The sequence below is a fragment of the Haliotis rufescens genome, unplaced genomic scaffold (assembly GCF_023055435.1).
Source record: "Haliotis rufescens isolate VD_foot unplaced genomic scaffold, xgHalRufe1.0.p SCAF_2, whole genome shotgun sequence".
Taxonomy (NCBI): Eukaryota; Metazoa; Mollusca; class Gastropoda; order Lepetellida; family Haliotidae; genus Haliotis; species Haliotis rufescens.
This window is the reverse complement of record NW_025963890.1, coordinates 6,704,178-6,727,749: the sequence shown is the minus strand read 5'-3', so window position 1 is coordinate 6,727,749 and position 23,572 is coordinate 6,704,178. Positions and strand designations below refer to the sequence as shown.

Here is a 23,572-nt window from a genome sequence, read left to right as displayed (position 1 = left end):
GCAGTGTTTCGGCGACTGTTTTCAGCCCAGTAACGCTTTTAAAAAGTTTGTATTTTGGGGTCAAATCCATTTTTCAAGTGTATAATTTCTTTTGCCCAGCAGTGTATATTTCGACTTTTGTCGCCAACTAATGTAAAGGGAAACCCCGCTTCGTGGTTTGGTACTGATGTCTAGCCTGAGTTTACACGCTGAAATTAGTGTCATGTTTGATATTGAGCCCATCCTCGAGTGTCCAGTGTATAATGTCTTCATTCTATAACAATAAAATTATTGACCATTCGCCACTTTGTTTCTCCATTTTCCCTGTGATTGAACACAGCAGCATTCCTCTCGCTCGTGGGAGTAATTAGACAGGATGGCGATTTCCAGCGCCGTCATTCAAATCAGGCGAGGTTGTCAGGTGATTTTATAAATGTTACTGCACGATTAATCGATGGCCACTGCCGATTTTATACACTGTGTTATTATATATCGTAACAGTATCAGACATAATTTTTCTCACAAATGCATCAAATTTGTAAATGTCCTCCATATGTTTAGGGCGGGCGGGTGGCCTACTGGTTAAAGCGTTCGCTCGTCACGGCGAAGACCCGGGTTCGATTCCCGACATGGGTACAATGTGTGAAGCCCGCCGTGATATTGCATGAATATTGCTAAAAGCGGCGTAAAACCACACCCACTCACTCACTCCATATGTTTACCGTAAAGCCTTTTCAAAACTACATAAGGCTTTAATGGTGTGACCCTGGTGAACAACCTCTCAAGCAAGAGACGTTTGACGTGACTATAGGGGAAACCCCCTTAGTGTCCCTAAAGCCACTAAATGATCCTGGCACGGCTGAGGAGCGACAATGCAGCACAGTCATCGGCCATTGGGCTACCAGTATTCCACATAACTGGAGGGCGGGGACATTCGATTAAAACACACTACGTATAATAAAAAACGTGCGTTCCGTGCAGACAGCTTGACACTTTAGATTGAAAAATTTAGTTTATTTACAAGCGCATGTACAAAGTTTCAACGCCCTTGTATAGTGGAAGTTAAACTAAACAAAACTTGAAACAAAGCTCAACGTGAACTGCGTGGGTTGTACAATGTACTTCCAAGTTTAACGCGGGCCTCATTTAGTTTCAAACACGGATATATGCTTCTGGTACGTGGGAATATCGCTGACACCATCTCGGTATACATATACATGGTCGGGTTCGATGCAGCCAGTTCGCAGTCAGTGTTCCCAGGTATTCGGCTCATGGTCACTGCAATCGCATATGTTGAGTGTAGGTAACGGAATCAGCCGAGTGGGTCCGAACGTCCCCGGATGGTCACTCAACCATTCGAGCCCATGCAACTCGTGCCATTCGGGGACAAGCAGAAAGGAAACCTCATTTGTGACCAACTCGTGTTATTCCGGGACAAGCCTCTTCTTTCAGGTTACGGAAAGGGGCGAGTGGTGACGAATGAGGAAACCTTGTACGTTACGGAAAGCTGCGATTGTTGCCGAATGCCACCAACCGATGTGTCATCGTGCACGGACGGGGTGGGCTGTTGATCATTCTGTAATAATGGTTTGCCTGGTCCAGACTAGATTCTTGACAGGAGTTGATATTGAGCTGAAATACTGACGACGAGCGTAAAACAACATGCACTCATTCGCTCTTAAGTAACCATAACGACGCATAAACAGTCTGTGTGTTTGAACGAGGCATTTTTATTCTAATAAGTCACATTAATGCACCGACTCCACAAGAAAAAGACAGCCTCCGTGGTCTAGTGGTAGAGCGTCCGCCCGGAGAGCGGAAGGTCAGGGGTACAAGCAGCCACACAAACACACACACGTACATGCACGTCGCTATATAAGTGCAATAATCTTGGACGCGACGTTAAACCCAATTTCACCTCACCTCACCACAAGAACAAATATATTTTTGATAATAAAAAAAGCATATAACAAAGTAAAACTCTCCCTTATACATTTATCTGATTGGTAAAATGACCGAGGCATGTTATCTGTTAATTCACAGACAATTTAGGGCGCGGGGGCTGTGGGCTGAACTTTATGTAGATGGCCTCAACAGGTTTCCGTACACTCACTTGAGCGCTTTGTAGGTGGTGGTGTCAACAGAGACGCACGCTCGGATCCTAGCCGGGAAATTTCAATGCAGGCAGTTTCACATGGTATAGACGGATACACGGATCTGACACTGGATGGGCTTGTGAGCCCTGCATTTACCTAAACATGGGATGTGGATTGTTTTATGGTGTTATCTACCTAACCTGCGTATGTGTTGCATTAGGACAAGATGAAGGTAAGAGACATTTCTCTATCGACAAGCAATACGCAACTTTTCACCTGAGCCCAAAGTGCTGTACCGCACGTCAAGGAGAAACACAGGTGATAGGAACAACAATGTTCAATGTAGTTCATCAATTCGCTATCGATTGGGGTGTGATACAGAATTTATTCCTCAATGCGATATTGCAACTTAGTTTCACGGTGTTAAACATTGTCGCGAAACTTGCGTCGGTGTATTTGCATGAATGAGTCATGCTGCGTTCACCTTTTCTTGTCAGGTTCTCGGCGGTCGCGTTTTTGCAGTGTCGTGGCTCTATTTTAAGCCTATTTAATTCGGAACTCGTTTCGATATCTGTTCATAAGTAGACAGATCTTTTGATAAATTTCCTAACGCAAACATCACTCGATCGCCTAGACTGATATAATGCATAGTGCACACAAGGCGGCGAACATCAAAGCCGATTAATTGCTTAACTACCTGTAGTTATACAGGTCCATATAGCACCCTGTAAGGTAGAATGCAACCCCTTCTTGTCAAAGACTAGAAATATTCATTATAATATACACATGTGCAAGATATTCTCCTCCACAAACGAAAAGCCTGATCAAGCAAAATCTTATTTATTTTACAATTTATCAACAGATTTGTAATTGTAATTTGTTGAGGAGGCAGCAGAATTACTTCCTTAAAATCTTCGGTCAGATTTCTGCCTGTATCCCCCCTTAAAGAATATGTGTGATTAACAGGACTGACCACCAATGCATACATATAACTTTTCGAGGAGGGATACAGTGGAAGTCTTTCCAAACTTTCAGTGCAGAATTGTTAATTTACACATACATCGTGTTATTTTTTGTTCTCATTTTTATCAGGAATTATTTTCAAGGTAGTCTTCACTCAATGATAATTATGTACTTGAATATTCTACCAGAGCTTTCACTGGTGTACAGTCTGCATGTCCGTGCCAGTCAGCAATTAACACCTTGCATGTATCAAAAGTAGGTCACACTTGTTAAAGGAGGTGGACACTTTTTCGCCCCATCAGCGAAAAGAATAGAACCTGATGGATCGCTCATTGCCACCACAACCACTATTCTATATAGTACAAAGCAAACAGTCTGTCCCCAACACCCAGTCTGTCAAGGGTCCCTCTTCACGGGTTGATCTAGGGCTTCGGCCACCTACATTCTAGTTATAGGGTCCAGGTTTACAACCCTAGAGACAATGTTTTATGTAGGCTAGTGTTGAGAAAGGTGGAGGTACTCAAGTATGGGAGTAGTGACCTGCTTCCAGTCAAATTGAGGAGAAAATATGTCCCATGTATTCATAGTGGTAGTTGGGCTGTAGTGCAGAAAGTGTATATTGTGAACATTGCTACGGGGTCTTCCTTCTCACAAACTTAATGTATACTTTTATTGCCTCTCTGATTTGTTATGTTAAAGATATTGATTGGACTTATGATAAACTTGAACAAAGTAATATTCCATATTTCCAAAATAATTGTGACATTGTTACACTCAAGTAATTGTTTTTTCATCAAAATTATTATAGTATGATGTTAATCTTTCATTCTGAAGTCGATTTTCAACACAATTTGATCTTTAACTTTCTGATTTTGCAACCTTAAATTGTGAATTGATTCCATTTTAACAAAGTGTTGCACACAAGAAAAAGAGCAACTTTGGAACTACTGTTTGACAATTCCCATTGTTCACAACCTTCTGCAGAAAGAAAAGCAGGGAAAAGCAAATCAAGTACTAACATTTCTTAACCAAGTTATCCTTTAAAAACCAGCTTTCAAACAAATCACCCACAAAGCTCACACTGGTTTTGTAGCCATGCTGTCTGTATCTTCATACCTGATTCATTAGTTGCTCTTTCTGACAATAAACAGCACCATTCTTCAAAGGATTGTACTATTTTCATGCCAATTATTTATGCATCCATTTATTACCTGCAAGCCCTGATGGCCATCATACCATAGGAACACCCATGCCACCTGAAGGTCCTGCGTAAACATAAACATCCTCCTTAAAATTACCAAGTCCCAACACTAAAAGCAACAGCACCAAGAAGATCACCCTGTCTTATCAGCATTTATGCTGCATTGGCTGCCTGTATCAGTGCTGTGGTAGGGTGACCTTTCCTTCACAGCCAACATTTACTGTAGAAGATTTGTGTGCAAAGCTAATACACTGCTCTGCCAATGAAACATTCCTGTATGAATCTACAAAGTGACGCTTGTTGATGTTTTACTACGACTGCCAAACCTAACATTCTGGTGTTTGGATACCATATCGGACATTTTGGGTTAGAAGTATGATGTTTGTATCAACTTATAGTTTAGACGTTGTATGTAATTTATGTTTTTAATAGTGTAAGATGGTTCTAGATATGTATATGTTAAGGTCTTTAAGTAATTTGGTTAAAATTCCTTTTCCAGTGTAAATAATGAAATCCATTTATTTATTACTACTATGTATGTATATCAATGAAGAAAATTCTAAAAAATACTGGTATATAATTTAGAATTAATTTTTTTTATCAATTCAATTTATTGGTATTATTTATTATTGATTAATTGTTTATGAAGATGTGATCCTAGCTTCTTAATATGTATTGGTAATATTCCGAACGGTATCCACTTATATAATGTCTTAACATGGAAATAAGCACCAGTACCTTTTAACATGATCTTGAGTGCAAGGTGAAAGTTGATCTGTGCTCATGACACTATGACCTACATATACATACACTTGTACCTATTTCATAATGATTGTCAGCAAGGTACAGGAATTAGGCAGGTTGAGTCTTTAATTTGGTCATGGTGAATTTATCATCAAATACATTTCTGGCAAGCCTGAGGCACTTTGACACAAAGACTGCCCTCACATCAGACATTGGGTATTATATTGCTGTCGGATATTGAAGTAATGTTACGAGTCTGTGGTGACAGATCACTGCTATTTATTTCCTACAAATTGTATTATGTCACATCTTTGTACACAATACATCAATTTAGGAGAGCATGATGGAGACTTCGATATCTGAGGCTGAAATATATAGCTTTTAGGGGCACAAATGTCAGGATTAATTTCTCACCTTTGTGTTCAATATGAAAGTTAGATCTGCTGCTTTTGTTGAGGCCTGTGTCTAGTAAAATGTCTTTCTGGCTAGTGTGTCTCCACCAAACGAAGCTGGAAGTTTCTTGAAGATTGAAAGGATACATTTAACTAAAATTGTACTGTTCTTGAGACCAGTTAGACTGATCACAGATTTCAAAATGTGACTGAAAACATTTATTTTATTTCTGCTGACTATATGAAAATAGTATAACTGTTGAATAGTATAGCCACCAGGAATAAACAGTCTGTTTGTAATAATTCAAGAAGTTGTTGGTCCCACCCTCAGAAAGGGCACTCACTCACTCACTCACTCACTCACTCACTCACTCACTCACTCACTCCACTCACTCACTCACTCACTCACTCACTCAAGACTACAAATTACCTGATCATGCCCACTTGGAGTGTATTTTTAAGAAATAAGGACATTTATTTTCACCATTTTAATCATTTTAGTGAAAATGGTCAAATGAACTTCAAGATAAAGTGGACAAAAATAATGTTAGCACTAGCGTTTCGTGTTTAAATCTTATCTATTTCCAAGAAGTAATATAACTATATGAAAGCAGATAAAGGACATTAACGTCACTGCCTCATACCAGCCATGCCACTCAGGTTGATAATGACATCCACTAAAATATACATGCACATATTTCATCCCCACTTGGGGATCTATAGCAACACCTCACACACTGTCCACAACAATGGTTTATCAGCCAAATGCCTCTTTGCAAACAACATAAGCCAGTGAAGAATGCTATGAGAACCAAGAAGACTTAGGAACTCAGATAGCCATGTATATGGCAAGATGGTTAAAGCCAGTCTTTCTTTAATGTTTGTGAGTGATTGGGCTTGTTTGACCCCCAGCTTATGCTGTTTGAAGAGCTATCAGGGGGAGGGTTTTGGTTTCAAAGATTTGGTCAGTACATCTGTCAAGTCCATGTGGTCATTGTAAAGTCTTGGGGATACTTTGATCACAAGGCTTTGTATCTTTTCATTAATACAATATGGAGATTTGTAGGTCCTTCTCCGGGGTTTTAGTTCATCTGAGAAATCTTTGAAAGGCCTGTTGTTATGACAATGTTATCTCTGGCTTTAGACCATACAGCAAGGATCAGACCTTTTTCATTAGCTTACCCCTTAATTCCAATTTGTTTTCACCAAAACAATATCATTTGGTTTATATTTCTTCAGCTTTTCTTTAAACTTTAGTGAACCACACCATCTATTAAGTAAGTTCCTAGTAATGTTCATTTGCTAGGAATCAAACCAAGTCAGTGTTAACATGAATTAGACCTCATGACCTTCTGATCATGGATTAGACATCTTGTCCACATGACCTTTTGATCATGGATTAGAAACCTTGTCCACATGACCTTTTGATCATGGATTAGAAACCTTGTCCACATGACCTTCTGATCATGAAGTAGACACCTTATCCACATGACCTTCTGATCATGAAGTAGACACCTTATCCACATGACCTTCTGATCATGAAGTAGACACCTTATCCACATGACCTTCTGATCATGAAGTAGACACCTTATCCACATGACCTTCTGATCATGAAGTAGACACCTTGTCCACATGACCTTCTGATCATGAAGTAGACACCTTATCCACATGACCTTCTGATCATGAAGTAGACACCTTGTCCACATGACCTTCTGATCATGAAGTAGACACCTTATCCACATGACCTTCTGATCATGAAGTAGACACCTTATCCACATAACCTTCTGATCATGAAGTAGTCACCTAGTCTACATGACCCTCTGATCATGGATTAGACACCTTATCCACATAACCTTCTGATCATGAAGTAGTCACCTAGTCTACATGACCTTCTGATCACGAAGTAGTCACCTAGTCTACATGACCCTCTGATCATGGATTAGACACCTTGTCCACACAACCTTCTGATCATGAAGTAGACACCTTGTCCACATGACCTTCTGATCATGAAGTAGACACCTTATCCACATGACCTTCTGATCATGAAGTAGACACCTTGTCCACATGACCTTCTGATCATGAAGTAGACACCTTATCCACATGACCTTCTGATCATGAAGTAGACACCTTATCCACATAACCTTCTGATCATGAAGTAGTCACCTAGTCTACATGACCTTCTGATCACGAAGTAGTCACCTAGTCTACATGACCCTCTGATCATGGATTATACACCTTATCCATATAACCTTCTGATCATGAAGTAGTCACCTAGTCTACATGACCTTCTGATCACGAAGTAGTCACCTAGTCTACATGACCCTCTGATCATGGATTAGACACCTTGTCCACACAACCTTCTGATCATGAAGTAGTCACCTAGTCTACATGACCTTCTGATCACGAAGTAGTCACCTAGTCTACATGACCCTCTGATCATGGATTAGACACCTTGTCCACACAACCTTCTGATCATGGATTAGACACCTTGTATACATGACCTTCTGATAATGGATTAGACACCTTGTATACATGACCTTCTGATCATGGATTAGACACCTTGTATACATGACCTTCTTGTAATGGATTAGACACCTTGTATACATGACCTTCTGATCATGGATTAGACCATTTGTTTTCACAACCTTCTGATCATGAAGTAGAGATCTTGTCCACATGACCTTCTGATCATGAAGAAGACATACTGTACACATGCCTTCTGATCATTGATTAGACACCTTGTCCACATGACCATCTCATCATGGATTAGACACTTTGTCTTCACAACCTTCTGATCATGAAGTAGACACTTAGTCCACATGATCTGATCATGTATTGGAGGCTTTGTCTTCATGACCTTCTGATCATGAAGTAGACATATTGTACACATGACCTCCTGGTCATGAAGTAGACACTTAGACCACATGAACTGATCATGGATTAGAGGCTTTGTCTTCACAACCTTCTGATAATGAAGTAGACATACTTAATACACATGACCTTCTGATCATGAAGTAGACACTTAGTCCACATGACCTGATCATGGATTAGAGGATTTGTCTTCACGACCTTCTGATCATGAAGTGGACACTTAGTCCATATGACCTGATCATGGATTAGAGGATTTGTCTTCACGACGTTCTGATCATGAAGTAGACATGGTCCACATGACCTTCTGATCATGGATTAGATACCTTGTCCTTATGACCTAATGATCAAGAAGTAGACATTGTCCACATGACCATTATATTCTCCTAATGACAATGACCACATTGCCACAAGTTTCTACTTAACAAACTAACCTCTTTGTAACTTAGCAAACAATTTATTCAACCTGGTTCCTTTAAATGCAGATTATCTCAGTTGTGTTCAGGGCAAGAAAAAAGAAGTAATATTTGTCTGTGTAATGGGTACCATTGAAACATGGCAAATTAATACAACAAACTTATAAGAGAATCTGTATCTTCCTGAGACATCCTAAGTTTTCTTCCACTATGTATGTCTTCAAGGATACCTCTGCTTGTTGCTTGATTCGTGTAAGTGTTATTACTTATTACATACAGCCATACTTGTCAGTGTAGTGTGCTGTCTCCTATATTTCAGACTTACCTTTGTTCATGCTGTTAGAGGAGAGTATTTATCATTGTCTCGTGGGCTGCTTTGTAAATGCCCTTAAATAGCTGAAATCTCTGTCTTGTGACTGGATCACTTTCGCTAAGTCTCAATTACTTATCTATGGTAAGTTACTTCTTCTTATACATTTAAGGATGTAAACATAGAGCTCTGTCACAAAATTTTCTGAAAGCTAAACAAATCAATTTTTCACCGTTGAATTTCATAATTAAATGTACCACTTATGACTTGTCCAAATTTACCATTCATGTTTTGTATTCCCACCATCTGTAAATGCACTTTCATGAACATATTAATCACAATGTTTTTTTCATATAGACTGAATGTTACTATTTTCAGCCATAATAATGTTTTTGAGACATCAGTGCATTCTGCGTCTGGGACCTAGATCGTATTACACAAGTAATGTCTCTTGTTAGTATTCCCGAGCAGAAAATATCCCTGTAGTGCCCCATGCTCAACATTTATTCAATCGTTTTGCAAATAGTGTTTGGGGCCTTCTGTTGTGTTTGCTTACTTCAATCAGTGGTTTATATTAAGTATGTGAAGTTTGGATATATATATATCATGAATATGGCCAAATGTATGTGACTCTGGGACATTTGCTTTCACACCTCTAATCATCTCTGTAATAAGAGCTTGCTTACTCACACATTTTCGTCACAGATCGTGCTGTCATGATCACAACAGAAAATTGCTCATTTATCACTTTCCGTATCACAGGGCCCCAAAATATGCTCAAAACACTTCGCCCCACAGGACCCCTTTAAATACTAGGGCTTTGATCGGACCAGGCAGAGCAGCACATGGACCCCAGCTAAGTAAAGTCTCATTCCTTGGAACACTTTTGGGTTAACAGTGATGCATCCCTATAGGAAAATAATCCCAGGCATTCCCAAAGTCCATAAGGACACCTTTGGACACAATTGGTTTGGCTATCATGCCCATCCATCCCTGTATCCCCCATCTTCCCGAGGCAAGAGAGTTAACTGACTTTAAAAGTCCAGTTTCCACCCTTGCCGAACTAGGCTGGTGGCTATTACGAGTTATATCCCTTCTATGCCTCTCCTGTGGATCAATCAGATTCCACCTCTCGTATCAATTGCGTTTGCTTCAAACAAAATGGCGGCGCCCAGTCAAGGCGATCTGATCGATAATCAAGATCTATATTGTGATAAAACTGGTCTTACTTTGATTAAAAACATGAAAAGATTTGGAAAATATCTGCTGACAACAAGTTGGCGGGGCACATGCTTTGCAAATCCTGCAATTGACCGAAATCTGCACGACAGTTTACGAACCGGATTTCGATTTCGTTGCGTGATTGTGATTGGACTATGCAAAGACTCGTTAGTCCAGCCAAAATCTAACTCCATAATACCAGCCTATTTTGGCAAGGGTGGAAACTGGACTTTTATAGTCAGTTAACTCTCTTGCTTCAGGAAGATGGTGTCCCCAGTTGTCAGTGAGAACAGCAGGAGAAAATCTCACTACAAACCCAGACAGATCATAATTGTCAGTGCAAAGGGTATCTTCCGTACCTTTTGTGAGGATCACGATAGGGGAGATTAAGTGTCTCCCAGTGCTGGAAGAGACACTACCCGCCATGAAGTTTAAAATCTGTTGGCTTATTTTATGTATCTAGAGATTTGTGCATGTGGAAAATGCTGTTCCCCTCAGAAAAATGTCAGGCAACTTTGATGGCCACATGAAATGTCATGCCTCTTGACAAAAGGAGGTCACCATGGAAGGGGGATTTGAAGTTTAAGAAAAAGCATTGCAGCATATCTGGTATCAGTTTACCATTGTCATTTGGTATTTAAGCATTGAATGTATTTGGGTTACAAAGCAGAAATATTTGGTTGACTCTTATTGTCAAGTTCCTGCTCATGTTTTTAAAAAATGTCCATAGTTGCGGGGAATTTTGATGACATTTAAGACACCAAGGACAGAAATGACATCCCAGTTGTAATTTATAAAAAAAATGTGTTTTTGACGAAAACATGCAATATGATTATGGCCATAATGTAGTCACGTATGACTTCAGAATAAGTAGCGACCTTTCTTTATCAAATGACAATGTGTTTTATGCAAGTTTTATTAAATGTGACTTTTTGATATCCATTGTCATGACGTGTTCTGATTGAATTGTGTACTGATCATACCCTGAGTGAATTGTTGCTCTAACTCTGGTTTAAGTGGTCTAAACAGCCCACAGTGATATAACTGTGGTATTGAGCCTTATAAATGCTTACTGATCCCCCTTCTTAAAAACAATATCACATTTTCTCAAAGTGTCTCTTTGGTATTCTGAAATCAAATAACAAGACTCAAACCTTTTTGTGTGTAACAAGAGTAAATGTTTTGTGCATGTCTTATTTTGTGTGTTCATGAAAAAGAATATTTAAGATAATGACAATGGTTTGAGTACTCATTCCTTATAAATGGCTTTATGAATCTCTGATACTCAGCATCTTAGAGTACGGCATTCATAGTGAGTGAGTTGGGTTTAACGCCGCTTTTAACAGTATTCCAGTTATATCACGGCGTGTCAGCTTAATGTGGGAGGAAAGCCCCAAGTGATGCAGGCCTCAGACGTTTACCACTTCGGTGAAACCCAGGAGCACGGGTATGGTGCTGACTAACCTAGAAACATAATCGGGGCGAACCGGGATTCGAACCCACAATCATAGGTTTCTGGGGTGCCCAAGGGATGCAACTCTGCACAGTGAATTGCTACGGCATTCATAATACTTATGTAATGTATCACCTGTTTCTGTTTCCCTGTGGGGCGGTCGGGTAGCCTAGTGGTTTTAAGCATGGGCACAATTTTTTTAAGCCTATTTCTGGTGTCCTCCGCCGTGATATTGCTGGAATATTGCTAAAAGCAGCGGAAAACCATACTCACTCACTCTGTTTCCCTGTATTTCCAGCTTCAACATACTTTATCACTCTCAAGTGAATAACCCCACTTTGAAAAACCCAGACAGCCTACTTGTCGTCAGGCATTTCTTTACACTGTTGAGATGAGGATAAGAACTTAAATGATTTGGAATTTAAGTTTTAATCCTAGACTAACATTTAGTCTCTGAAATCTTATGTTACACAATATCCTTCTTGACTCTAAAAAATTATTTTTTTCCCTTTGCTGATTTCAGAAATGTGGAATAGAGCTAGCTTGAGCTGGCTAGACTTGCTTTTGTATGCATTTCGAATTCTAGATTATTATTTTTTTAATAAAAAAATATATTCCACAGTCATGGTGCAGAACTATTTTACTCCCTATTCAGACTTTTATCTTATCTGTGCCAAGGGTTTGTTCGGAGGAGAAGCCCTTTGCCATTGCACACAGTCTTGACTAAAAAGATTAGGAAATAATTGGTCTTGTGATGCCACTGATTTGATATTTTTGTAAGATTTGAGTTTTTTTCTTCTTGGTTGAGGAGTTTCCAAAGACAGTTATTGACCAAGTTGCCTGGCTTTCTTGCTTACAGCCTGGATTTTTCAGATTGTTTCTGTGGTATACATAACCATAACATTTTAGTGTATGTTATTTTGAGAGAGTCGTTATTATACATATGACAAATATTTGACATTTTTCGTATTGACTGATAGTGGTCAAGATAGTTATGGCTCGGAGATTATTGCATTTGAAGAGTTGGGACTGACATAGTTTAGCCCACAGAAGAAGACTTTCATTGTAGTCTTGGCTAGACAGCGTAAATGAGGATGCTGTCAAAAGAACAAAGTGTGAAGAGACGGAGCTGGTACAGCTGATTCTCACCCATGAAGAATAAGAGTGGGGTCACGCCCCACCCCAGGGTGCCACTCCATTCTCCTTCATCTGATTCACAGACAAACAAGAGGTGTAATTGTCTCATATTCTGCATGGGGTAGGAGACAGGGTGAACCTTTTGGTCCATTGTTATTTTGGGATTTTGATCAGAAAATGTTGTTTCTATCTTTTGAGATGTTCAGATCTTTTGAATGAAGTATTTTTGGTCATTTGAGAGTAGGATTAAAATTCCAACCATCGGATGTCAATTTTTGTTGTTGCTCTGATATTGTCAGTGACATTTGTAAGAAAGATTTAGGATAATCTGTGCAGGGCCTGCTTGCACAAACCTTAGCGCTAAGATTATCTATCTTCCATACTTTAACATACTTAGCACTATGACTGCTTTGTGCAAGTGGGCCCAGATCTCATTCCACGTTCAATCTAAATGTTTCAATTCTTTTAAGTGATACTGTACAAATACATTATTCATGGAAAGTCATTTTCTGAATTCTTGTGTAAGTTACCTTCTCTCATCCGGCAGTTAGAAATCCCATTCAGTGAAATGACTGGATTCATTCACAGAAAGTCCTAAATACATGTACATCCTGAGGTTCAATGACAACAATAAAGGTTAAATCGTGACAATTTTACATTCAGTATCCAGTGTCAACTGATCACTACTGACCATGTACATGGACAAGGAGATTAAGAAAAGAATAATAAACAAAGACACTTTTCGATTTGGGCATCAATACAGGTTAAGTCCCACCAATTTACAGTTAGGATAAAATATCTGATAATAACCCCCACTGTGTTAGGGACATGTGCAAGTCTTCAATTACAAGACCACCTGACATGGACACCTTAAATTTGTTTGAGGAGAAATGTACGAGGTTGTAAGCGATATGAACACCGTGTCAACATTTCTTCTGATCTGTGGTTGCCAGTTTCAGGTACAATACACAGGTAAATAGACACTGGAGAGGTCATCAACATGGATGGGGAAGATTTGGTAGATACAATATAAGCGTGAATATCTAGGATTCTATTTCACAGAGGGCTTAGGGGGAGGGATTTCATTGTCTTGTAGGGGCTGATTTACAAAGGTATATTGACATGGCTGACCACTAGACATTGATACTTACATGTGCGTATAACTTGTTTGGACTGTATCTCAATCCTGAATATAAATGACAGGTGTGAATTTCTGGCATTCCTTGAGAGACAAGAGTTTATGGGGGATTTTACAGCTTTGATGTTTTAATTTATTTGGTAAACTAAACAAGGATTTCCATAAGAGATGTGTGTGTCTATGTTTTATGTATATTTCGTGTTTATTTCAATGTTTATAACTCGTAAGTCTAATCATGAAGGAATGTATAATCATGTAGATGGACCTGTAAAGATCCGGGTTAGAATTGGTCTTCATTAACCCATGCTGTCGTAAGAGGCAACTAATGGGATCAGGTGGTCAGGCTCGCTGACTTGGTTGATGCATGTCATTGTATCCCAATTGCGTACATGGATGCTCCTGATGTCAATCACTGGATTGTCTGGTCCAGGCTCAATCATTTAAAGACCACCGTCATAACGCTGGAATATTGCTGAGTGCGGCTTTTAACAACAAACAAACAAACACGTGTAGATAGATATTATTGTCCATACTTTGACACATACCCTCACTGCCCTCATGAATCTGAAGCAATTAATACATCCTTTTCATGCTTAACATGCTTGTTTTCTTTTGAAAAACAGATGTCACACCTTGTATCAAAACTGGTTAATCTCAAAGTTGTTGTCAGTCCAGCGGGCATGGGTGGCCCAGTCGTCTAAGGCGCCGCGATTCGCTGTGCAGAGTTGCGTACCTTGGGCATGCCAGAAACCTATGATTGTGGGTTCGAATCCCGGTTCGCCCCGATTATGTTTCTAGGTTTGTCAGCACCATACCCCTGCTCGTGGGTTTCACCGAAGTGGTAAACGTCTGAGACCTGCATCACTTCGGGCTTTCCTCCCACATTAAACTGACACGCCGTGATATAACTGGAATACTGTTAAAAGCGGTGTTAAACCCAACTCACTCACTCACTGTTGTCAGTCCATCTAAAACCGCTGGACCGAAGAAACTGCTCAGCATGCAAAGTGTTTTGCTAAATGCTTACTTGGCAGAAAAATAACATCTACCCATATGCTATCTGTTGTGATAAGTATGGTATTACCACAAAGTATATTATTACAGCTGTTCCATACTGGCATGTTTTCCTCATGCCTGAGCTCACTTAGTGTGAAACACTCATGGAGGTTTGAATTTAAATCCGTGGACAGGTAATTGATTGGCAGTTGTTGGTACTTTTCCCGTGGATTTGTATTGATGGTGGTTAAATGATTACACTAACACAGTCCTGGTGTTTATTGCATGCAGGATGCATCATGACAAGTGATATACGCCTGATATTGCCTCCACCTGGCCAGTGTACATATCGTATCTTCTCGGCTATAAACACAGGTGCTAACATGATGGATTTAATTTCGCAAGATGAGAATGTCCAGGATGAAATAGAAGATGGATATCTAGTGATGAAATAGTTCCAGTTTCATCTTCCCTTGACAGTGATGTTAATGTAATCTACACCCGTTTCTACGTTACAGCTGGTATTTTATGAAAGAAATGTACGATCAAAATCAGTAATGCTGTTTCTAATTCTTAACATTTAAAAACATTGAATGTGTCAAATATTTCCTTTTTGCGCTTCTTTGGAATATGAACATCCTTCTCGTCAACCTTAAATTCTATTATTTTTGTTTCAGAAACTTGTTACCAGCAATTTCCCCAGAATTGATAATAAAACAAACTGCTAAAGGGTTTTTACTTGTGTAGATGGTGACAGGACACTTTGTCTAACCATTTCTTCATCAGGACAGGTCATTGTGATAATTGTATAATTACATAATAACACGAAACCTCCCTACCCACCCTACTTTTTTATTGGTTGAAGTAGGAAACAATAATATGTTGTTTTTTATAACAACAAACTATCTTTAATGTATTACAACAAACTATCTATAATGTATTACAACAAACTATCTATAATGTATTACAACAAACTATCTATAATGTATTACAACAAACTATCTATAATGTATTACAACAAACTATCTATAATGTATTGCAACAAACTATCTTTAATGTATTACAACAAACTATCTATAATGTATTGCAACAAACTATCTTTAATGTATTACTATAATGTATTACAACAAACTATCTTTAATGTATTACTATAATGTACGTATTACAACAAACTATTTATAATGTAGCAATGGAGAAGAAACATAATCTTGATACAACAGAAACAAAATGTTCGGATCAGTCCAACTATGAGTATGCTTTATTCATTCATATTCTCATTCAATCTTGTAACATGTTTGACGTTCCTCCACCTGATTTTTTTTCAGCATGTTAAACCACCAATGAAACAAATGGCAACACCTTTATACCAAGCCTCTGGGGGTTGTGGTTAACCAAACTGTTTGTGGGCCACACTGACTTGTTCCATTTTATATCTGTAGTCGGTTTCAGAGTGTAGATGTAAGCACGTCTTTGTTATTTACAAGTTTGTTTCAGGTAATACTAACCATGTGTGGGGAACAATAAGGTTTTGTATTGAAAGTGACCATAACCATTTCCTGGGTTATTCTCACCCTGAATGGCTGCCGAATTAAGTGCACAGGGGGTGACAATGAAATACCTTATTCCACCTAATAAGTGATTCAGGTGTGTTAGGAGACAGACCATGTATGCATTTCATGGGATTAATTTATTTTATTTTTCCTTCTTGCGCTAACACTGATAATAATTTGCTGTACTTGTGTGATGAATTAAAGAATGTATGTCGGGAAGCAGTGACAAAAAATTGACAGACTCCCAAATGCCAAATTTTACAAAAAAATTGAGTATGCGTTTTCAAAGTGTTTCAGTATATATTGCTACATAAGAAAGCTTTATCCCTGGGTGAGGTGAGGTGAGGTGAGGTGAGGTGAGGTGAGGTGAGGTGAGGTGAAAATGGGTTTAACATCGCGTCCAAGATTATTGCACTTATATAGCGACATGCATGCACGTGTGTGTGTGTGGCTGCTTGTACTAGTCCGTACTGATGCCGATTTATAGTGCTAGCCCACTGAGATACCATGCTGCAGTTTAACGTAAATACCCCACTCAGATACAGTATACTGACTCTGAGCCAACCAGTCCTTGTTTTAGCCCCTTAATGCCGAGTGCCAGACAGGGTAACAACAAGTACCATATTTTAACGTAAATACCCCACTCAGATACAGTATACTGACTCTGAGCCAACCAGTCCTTGTTTTAGCCCCTTAATGCCGAGTGCCAGACAGGGTAACAATAAGTACCATATTTTAACGTCTTTTGGTATGACAGGAGATTGAACCCTGGACCTTCCGTTCTCCGGGCGGACGCTTATCTCTGGGACAAACTTTATTCCTGGGAGGATATGAGGGAAAATAGTTTAATTGACATGGTTATTTAAAAAAATGTCAGCCTACAACAAATATATTATTTGTTTGTCATCCCTTTACCTCTCCCATTTCCCCCAAAAAAATGGAAAGGTTTTGGTAGATGATTTTTAAATGAGGTTCATAAGGGTTCAAATCTAGCTTACGTCCTAAAAAAACAAAAGGCTAAACATGGTTACCCCTCAATGTCTTTTCATGGATAATTCAGTTTCGAATACTGTCTGTGACAGCAACTAAATACACAATCATTCAGAAATTTGATTTCTTTTAAGTACATGTTTTTTAAGAATTTCCTTAACATAAAGCCACCATAAACATTTGCAAAAGAATAACCACTTTATTGTGGCACCGGAGTGCTTACATTAACATTTATGGACAACAGAATGTTCAGCTCAGTTAAACATGTTTTCACTGTACTGCAAGTATTGTTTTCTTTTTGTGTGCAACGATTGAAGCACATATTGGCTGACAAAGTATCATGACTAGAGTAAGTGAGTGAGTAGCTTATCTTTATGCTGAATAACTGATCTTGCAGCTATGTATGGAAATGTTGACTACAAAGAGTGAGTGAGTGAGTTGGGTTTAACACCGCTTTTAACAGTTTTCCAGTTATATCGCGGCGTGTCAGCTTAATGTGGGAGGAAAACCCAAAGTGATGCATGTCTCAGACGTTTACCACTTCGGTGAAACCCCCGAGCAGGGGTATGGTGCTGACAAACCTAGAAACATAATCGGGGCGAACCGGGATTCGAACCCACAATCATAGGTTTCTGGGGTGCCAAAGGGACGCAACTCTGCACAGCGAATTGCGGCGCCTTAGACGACTGGGCCACCCGTGCCCCCGTTGATTACAGAGAAGTAAACCTTGTCATTAAAGAGTTCCCTCACTACACTAACAAACTCCCCAAGCCTTGCCCCCAGCATCACATGAACAATATTTTCTTGCTCCACCGTACGCAAAGACTGAAAATCTTAAATTTAATACCTGTTCATGAGTATGGTCAGTCAGAGTGATGACATTTCACATTCGACTAGAGCTAAGGTGTGGATTTTATTTGAGGAAATAAGGTATTGGATCTGTTGTGGGAAGAAGGAATGTAATGGAAAGAATGGAAGCTGTTTAACAGTGCCATATGATAAGTGTATGAAGCGAGACGACATGAGATATTCTTGAAGGGGGATTACAGTTTGACCTTATGGCGCATAGTAAGCTAAAAAATGTAATAAAAATTCTTATCTGTGTCAATGAGGTTGTAAAATTCTAAGATGTTCATAAAGAAAGCTTTGTCTGTAGTAAGGATAAAAATGCTTTGTGATAGTTTAAATCATTTAGATAGCATTTTTATTCACATTTTTGTTCAACTTGTGTATGTTTTTAAAAAAAAAAATTATCTTATAAACCACATGTCATCAGGGATACATTATGTGAAAAAACATGTTTACCGGTGGCTAATTTTGGTAATCAGAGAGTGAATGTTGTTTTGGTCATAGTCAGCAATACTTTAAGTATATCCTGGTAAGGATTCTAATGATGACTTGGAGTACAATAGCCACTAGACCCATGAAGATCTGGGGTAGAATAGGCAACCCATGCTTGCCGTAAAAGGCAACTATGCTTGGCGCAAGAGGCAACTAACGGGATCATGTGGTCAGATTTGCTGACTTGGTATATGCTTGTAATCGAATCCCAATTGCGTGGATTGATGCTCATGATGTCAATTACAGGATTGTCTGGTCCAGAACGCTTTCATATGGCTGGAATATTGCTGAGTGTGGCGTTGACCAACAAACAAACAAAAACAAACAAAGAATCCACTACTTTATCATATGGTAAATAGAATTCTAGTCATTGATGCATATTTACATAAAGAGTACAACTGAGTAGAAAGAAGTAGCCCCGAAACATTGAGTATGTATAATATTAAGAAGTTGTTCATAACAATTTCGGGGCGGTCGGGTAGCCTAGTGGTTAAAGCGTTCGCTCGTCACGCCGAAGACCCGGGTTCGATTCCCGACATGGGTACAGTGTGTGAAACCCATTTCTGGTGTCCCCCGCTGTGATATTGCTGGAATATTGCTAAAAGCAGCGTAAAACCATACTCACTCACTCACTCATAACAATTTCCTTGGCAGTACAAACGAAGTGTACATGGAAAATATAACACTGTATGTACACCTTTGGAATATTCCATTTCAGAATCTGTTCAAATTTATGTTTCTATGGAGGCTCCAATGAATGATCATAAATTTTCACATAAACATGTCTAGTAGGAGATCCTGCTGACTCAGGCTTTCAGCATAATACCCAACATGCAATGTCCGAGATAAATGTCTAAACAAACACGTAACGCGGACTACTTAGGTGGTAATTCATCATGTTCGTAATTCATGCTTATAATACAGCATACAGATTTCATGTACTTAACAAGAAATCCTACTTAATGTTAGATAGGGCACACACAGAACTTCCCGTGCTTGATATTCCCATAGTGAATTGTTTACTCTCTCCTTCAGTGAAGAATTAATAAACATCTCCTTAAAAGAGGTTGAATGACCTGGCTAAGACTCATAGCCTTGGATTAATTTAATAACTTAAATTAATTACACTCATTAATATGCCTTTGAAAAGGCAATAAAAATAAACTTGCAAATTTGTCTAAATAAAATACATGACCATAAACATATGTTCTACCTGAAGGACACTAAGATATTTGATGAAGATATCCAGTTGTGTGGAGAATATTGTCAGGAATACAAAGTAAGGTGATATGTCATCTTTTGTTTGACAGCAATACCATGATTTATGTCAAAGTTTTATACCTGACCCAACAACATTTTTGTGGTTTCTTTTATAGAGACCTGTCATATGACAGCGTACGTGCACCAGCTTTGCATTGCGATGGATCATGTCGGTAGTCTCTCGGGGCTCAGATGGGACATACCTGGTCTTATGTTTAGGAGGACATTGTCAGAGTGAAATAGAGCAGCAAGTCTCCTGGGAAATTTTGTCAATGATATTATACAATACGTATCATGTTGGTAGTGGAATTCAGCTATCATTGTTGTGACGAAATGCGTGTTATTAAGGATTGAGAAAATAAATCCTGGATCACAAGGAAGTGTGGATTATCGGTCTTGTGTGAATTAATTATGTAATTCCTTCACCATGAGTGGGTACAGGTGGCTCAGTCAATTCTCCTACCCAGAGTTCCGTGCGGCCAACGTAGTACCTCTGTCACAGGCCAGCGCCATGTGATTATTCGTCACATCTTACAGTCCATTCATCTGTTTCATTCATTTTTTTTATTTCTATATGTTTAGATAAACATATGTCATAGACAGGTTAACTTTCATTGAGAAACATGTAAAAAAATGTGAAAAACTATTTCTATTTACGTAGTTATCCTTTGTTTACATTAGTTGTATGGCTCGACGCGCTGTCATTGAAGCCCTATGGAGAGATAGCGACGGTCATTTGATGTGTAAAGATATCTTGTCATGCACCTCACTGTTGCAATTGTAGTTGCAAACCTATATAATTATTGAAAACAATATGTAAAGCGCACCGAAAGGCTTACATGGGGCCAGTCTGTTCTGATTTCAGAATAAGTGCACTTGTTAACAAACAAGAGAAAAGTTCGGTCACATGCTATGCAAATTAGCCTGTGGCTGGTGTTATGCTAAGTCCAATGATCATCAGTTCGAATCCCAGATTCACCCCAATTATGTTTCTAGGTTTGTCTTACTAAATTGACATATTACTTAAAATAGCCATCCAAACAAATTAAACTCATCTGAGAGACTTGCTGTTGTTAAACCATTAGATAGTGTCATGCTATTTTTGTTGCATTTAGTGCTGTTAATTCTGTTAATTCACAGTCATCAGTCAAAAGTAATTTAAGTTGAATTGATATAAAAAAGTGCTCTGATTTGGAAGAATATTTTTTTTTTTTTTTGTACAAGTTATGTGTATTATCAAATGAAAATGAAAGACCATGTGACCATATGTTCATTAAAAATGAATTGTGTCCTGACATTTCAGTAAAAGCATTTGTGCAAAATAATTAAAAATACATCAGTTCGAGTCCCTTCATGATGGCAAAACCTACAACTAATTACCCCACATAGCATGTACTTGCGTTTGGTGGATCTGTACCACCTACACTATTCACCGGGTCTCCCAGAACACCTGCTGATGTAGTGATAAGGTTGAGTGGTGGGTATATGGTAAAATTCAAAGTTTGAACAATTTACACAGGGAACATAAACAAACATTTATCCAGCCAGTATATTAGATCCCACGAGTCTGTCTGGTACTTGCATATGTCAATAACCTAAAACGACATGAATTATTTGGCATTTGTTAATAAATGACTCACGCAGGCAAATATTTAAACATGTTAAATCCAGACACCTAAAAAGTGATGAACAAGTTGGCCAGGATTATCATGACAAGGCTCATCATTCGCTCGACTTGCTTCAACTTCCATGGCCGCTCCAGGGGCTACGGATGGCCCAGTCGTCTAAGGCGCCGCGATTCACTGTGCAGAGTTGCATCCCTTGGGCACGCCAGAAACCTATGATTGTGGGTTCGAATCCCGGTTCGCCCCGATTATGTTTCTAGGTTTGTCATCACCATACCCACGCTCTTTGGTTTCACCGAAGTGGTAAACGTCTGAGACCTGCATCACTTCGGGCTTTCCTCCCACATTAAGCTGACACGCCATGATATAACTGTAATAGTGTTAAAGCAGCGTTAAACCCAACTCACTCACTCATTCACTCATGGCCACTCCAAACAGCCCGTCAGATAACTCCTGTCAGACTTCGGGCAAGGCAGTGATTTTAAACTGGAACGTACCCAGACATCAATGATCACAGAAAACCCGAGAATTATTCAACTGTGGCCTTCAAGGATAATGGCGATATTATAGTCTTTTTTGCAATATCGCTTACAATTTTTTACTCATCAGTCATTTTCTCCGAGTCATGGTTATCAAACCAAGCACAAAAGTCTCTGTCCAGCTTTTGTGAAAAAACACCAGAAATTCCCAACAGGTGGCTGTCAGGTAATTCTGCGATCATCATTTCGCTTGCTAGGATAGACACATGAATTCCCATACGTTGTTACTAGTCACAAGGTCATTGAAAGAGTACGCTGAAAAAACTTGATCTTTAAGAAAAGTACTTCTTGGGGTATCTCCTCCATAGACCAACTGAAATGTATGGAAATGTAAATGGGAAAGCAATCCGAGTTAGCAGATTTCTTTGACTATCCATCTTGAGTATGACATGGTGCTCTATAGGGCTATCACTAAAGTAAACATATTCATTTTGTCATTATAGAGTTGCATGTTTGCTCGGTGGTTTCGTTTTGTGAAAGTGATTTCTATTGGCCTTTGCATTAACAATCATCTGTTAGCCTTTTACTGGAAGGATAGATGAAAAATTGGAGAAAATTGTTAGTTGATTTAAACAGATTTTGACGAAAACTTAAAGTGTGCAGATTATCTAGTCGTGTATTGAATCTTGATTGACCGCCTTTTTGTTTGATCGATATCATATTTTTTTTATGGTCAATAATTAAGTACAGATGTAAAAAAAAGTATTCAAATAACTATTGCTTATATTATCTGTCTTGTTTTTAAAAAATCTTTAGTTTAAAAAAACCCTTTTCCAGTGAGGTCACATGATAACCAAATATGGGATATAGTCTCGATCCAAATGTTACAACGCATACACTTGAGCAGATACAACTCATGAATATTAATTAGACCGTTCACTACGTTAACAGATCGTTATTATAACAGAAATAAACATATTAATTCATGTAATTCTAAAATGATATCATTTGTTATTAATTGTCTGGTGAATTAAACAATATAAATTTAAACAATTTATAATTCATCATATTATGAATATGTAACAACTTGTAATGTGTGTGAAAAGTCGTACTAAAATACGCTATTTGAAGGGGGCGTGGCCTAAATGCAAATATCCGATTTGGATTTTAAATTTTCCGGACCCCTTTGCAGATATAATATTGTTGATATTGTATAGATATTTATATTACAGGTTAGAAAGCTGTCACAGAGTAAAACACAGATGTATTGAGACTGAGAGAGTGAGTCAGTTTAGTCTTACACAGACGTGAGCATATTCTAGCAATATCGGGTTTGGACTGGTCAAAATGGCAGCTGAATACGTGTTTGCTTCCTCGATTTGGTGATCACGGGCCAAAAACCCTGCTAAAGGA

At 38.7% G+C, this 23,572-nt stretch overlaps 1 protein-coding gene across 2 annotated transcripts in view; it reads left to right on the top strand.

Moving 5' to 3' along the window:
- The first annotated feature begins 2,114 nt into the window (after nt 1-2,114).
- The window catches only part of LOC124147923 (laminin subunit alpha-2-like), a 159,918-nt gene continuing 138,460 nt past the window's right edge, over nt 2,115-23,572 (top strand). For both annotated transcript variants that reach the window (XM_048399547.1, XM_048399546.1), the window contains exon 1: nt 2,115-2,307. In XM_048399547.1, coding sequence (XP_048255504.1) covers nt 2,238-2,307 — 70 coding nt within the window. In that variant the 5' untranslated portion in view covers nt 2,115-2,237. The remainder of the gene's footprint in view (nt 2,308-23,572) is intronic.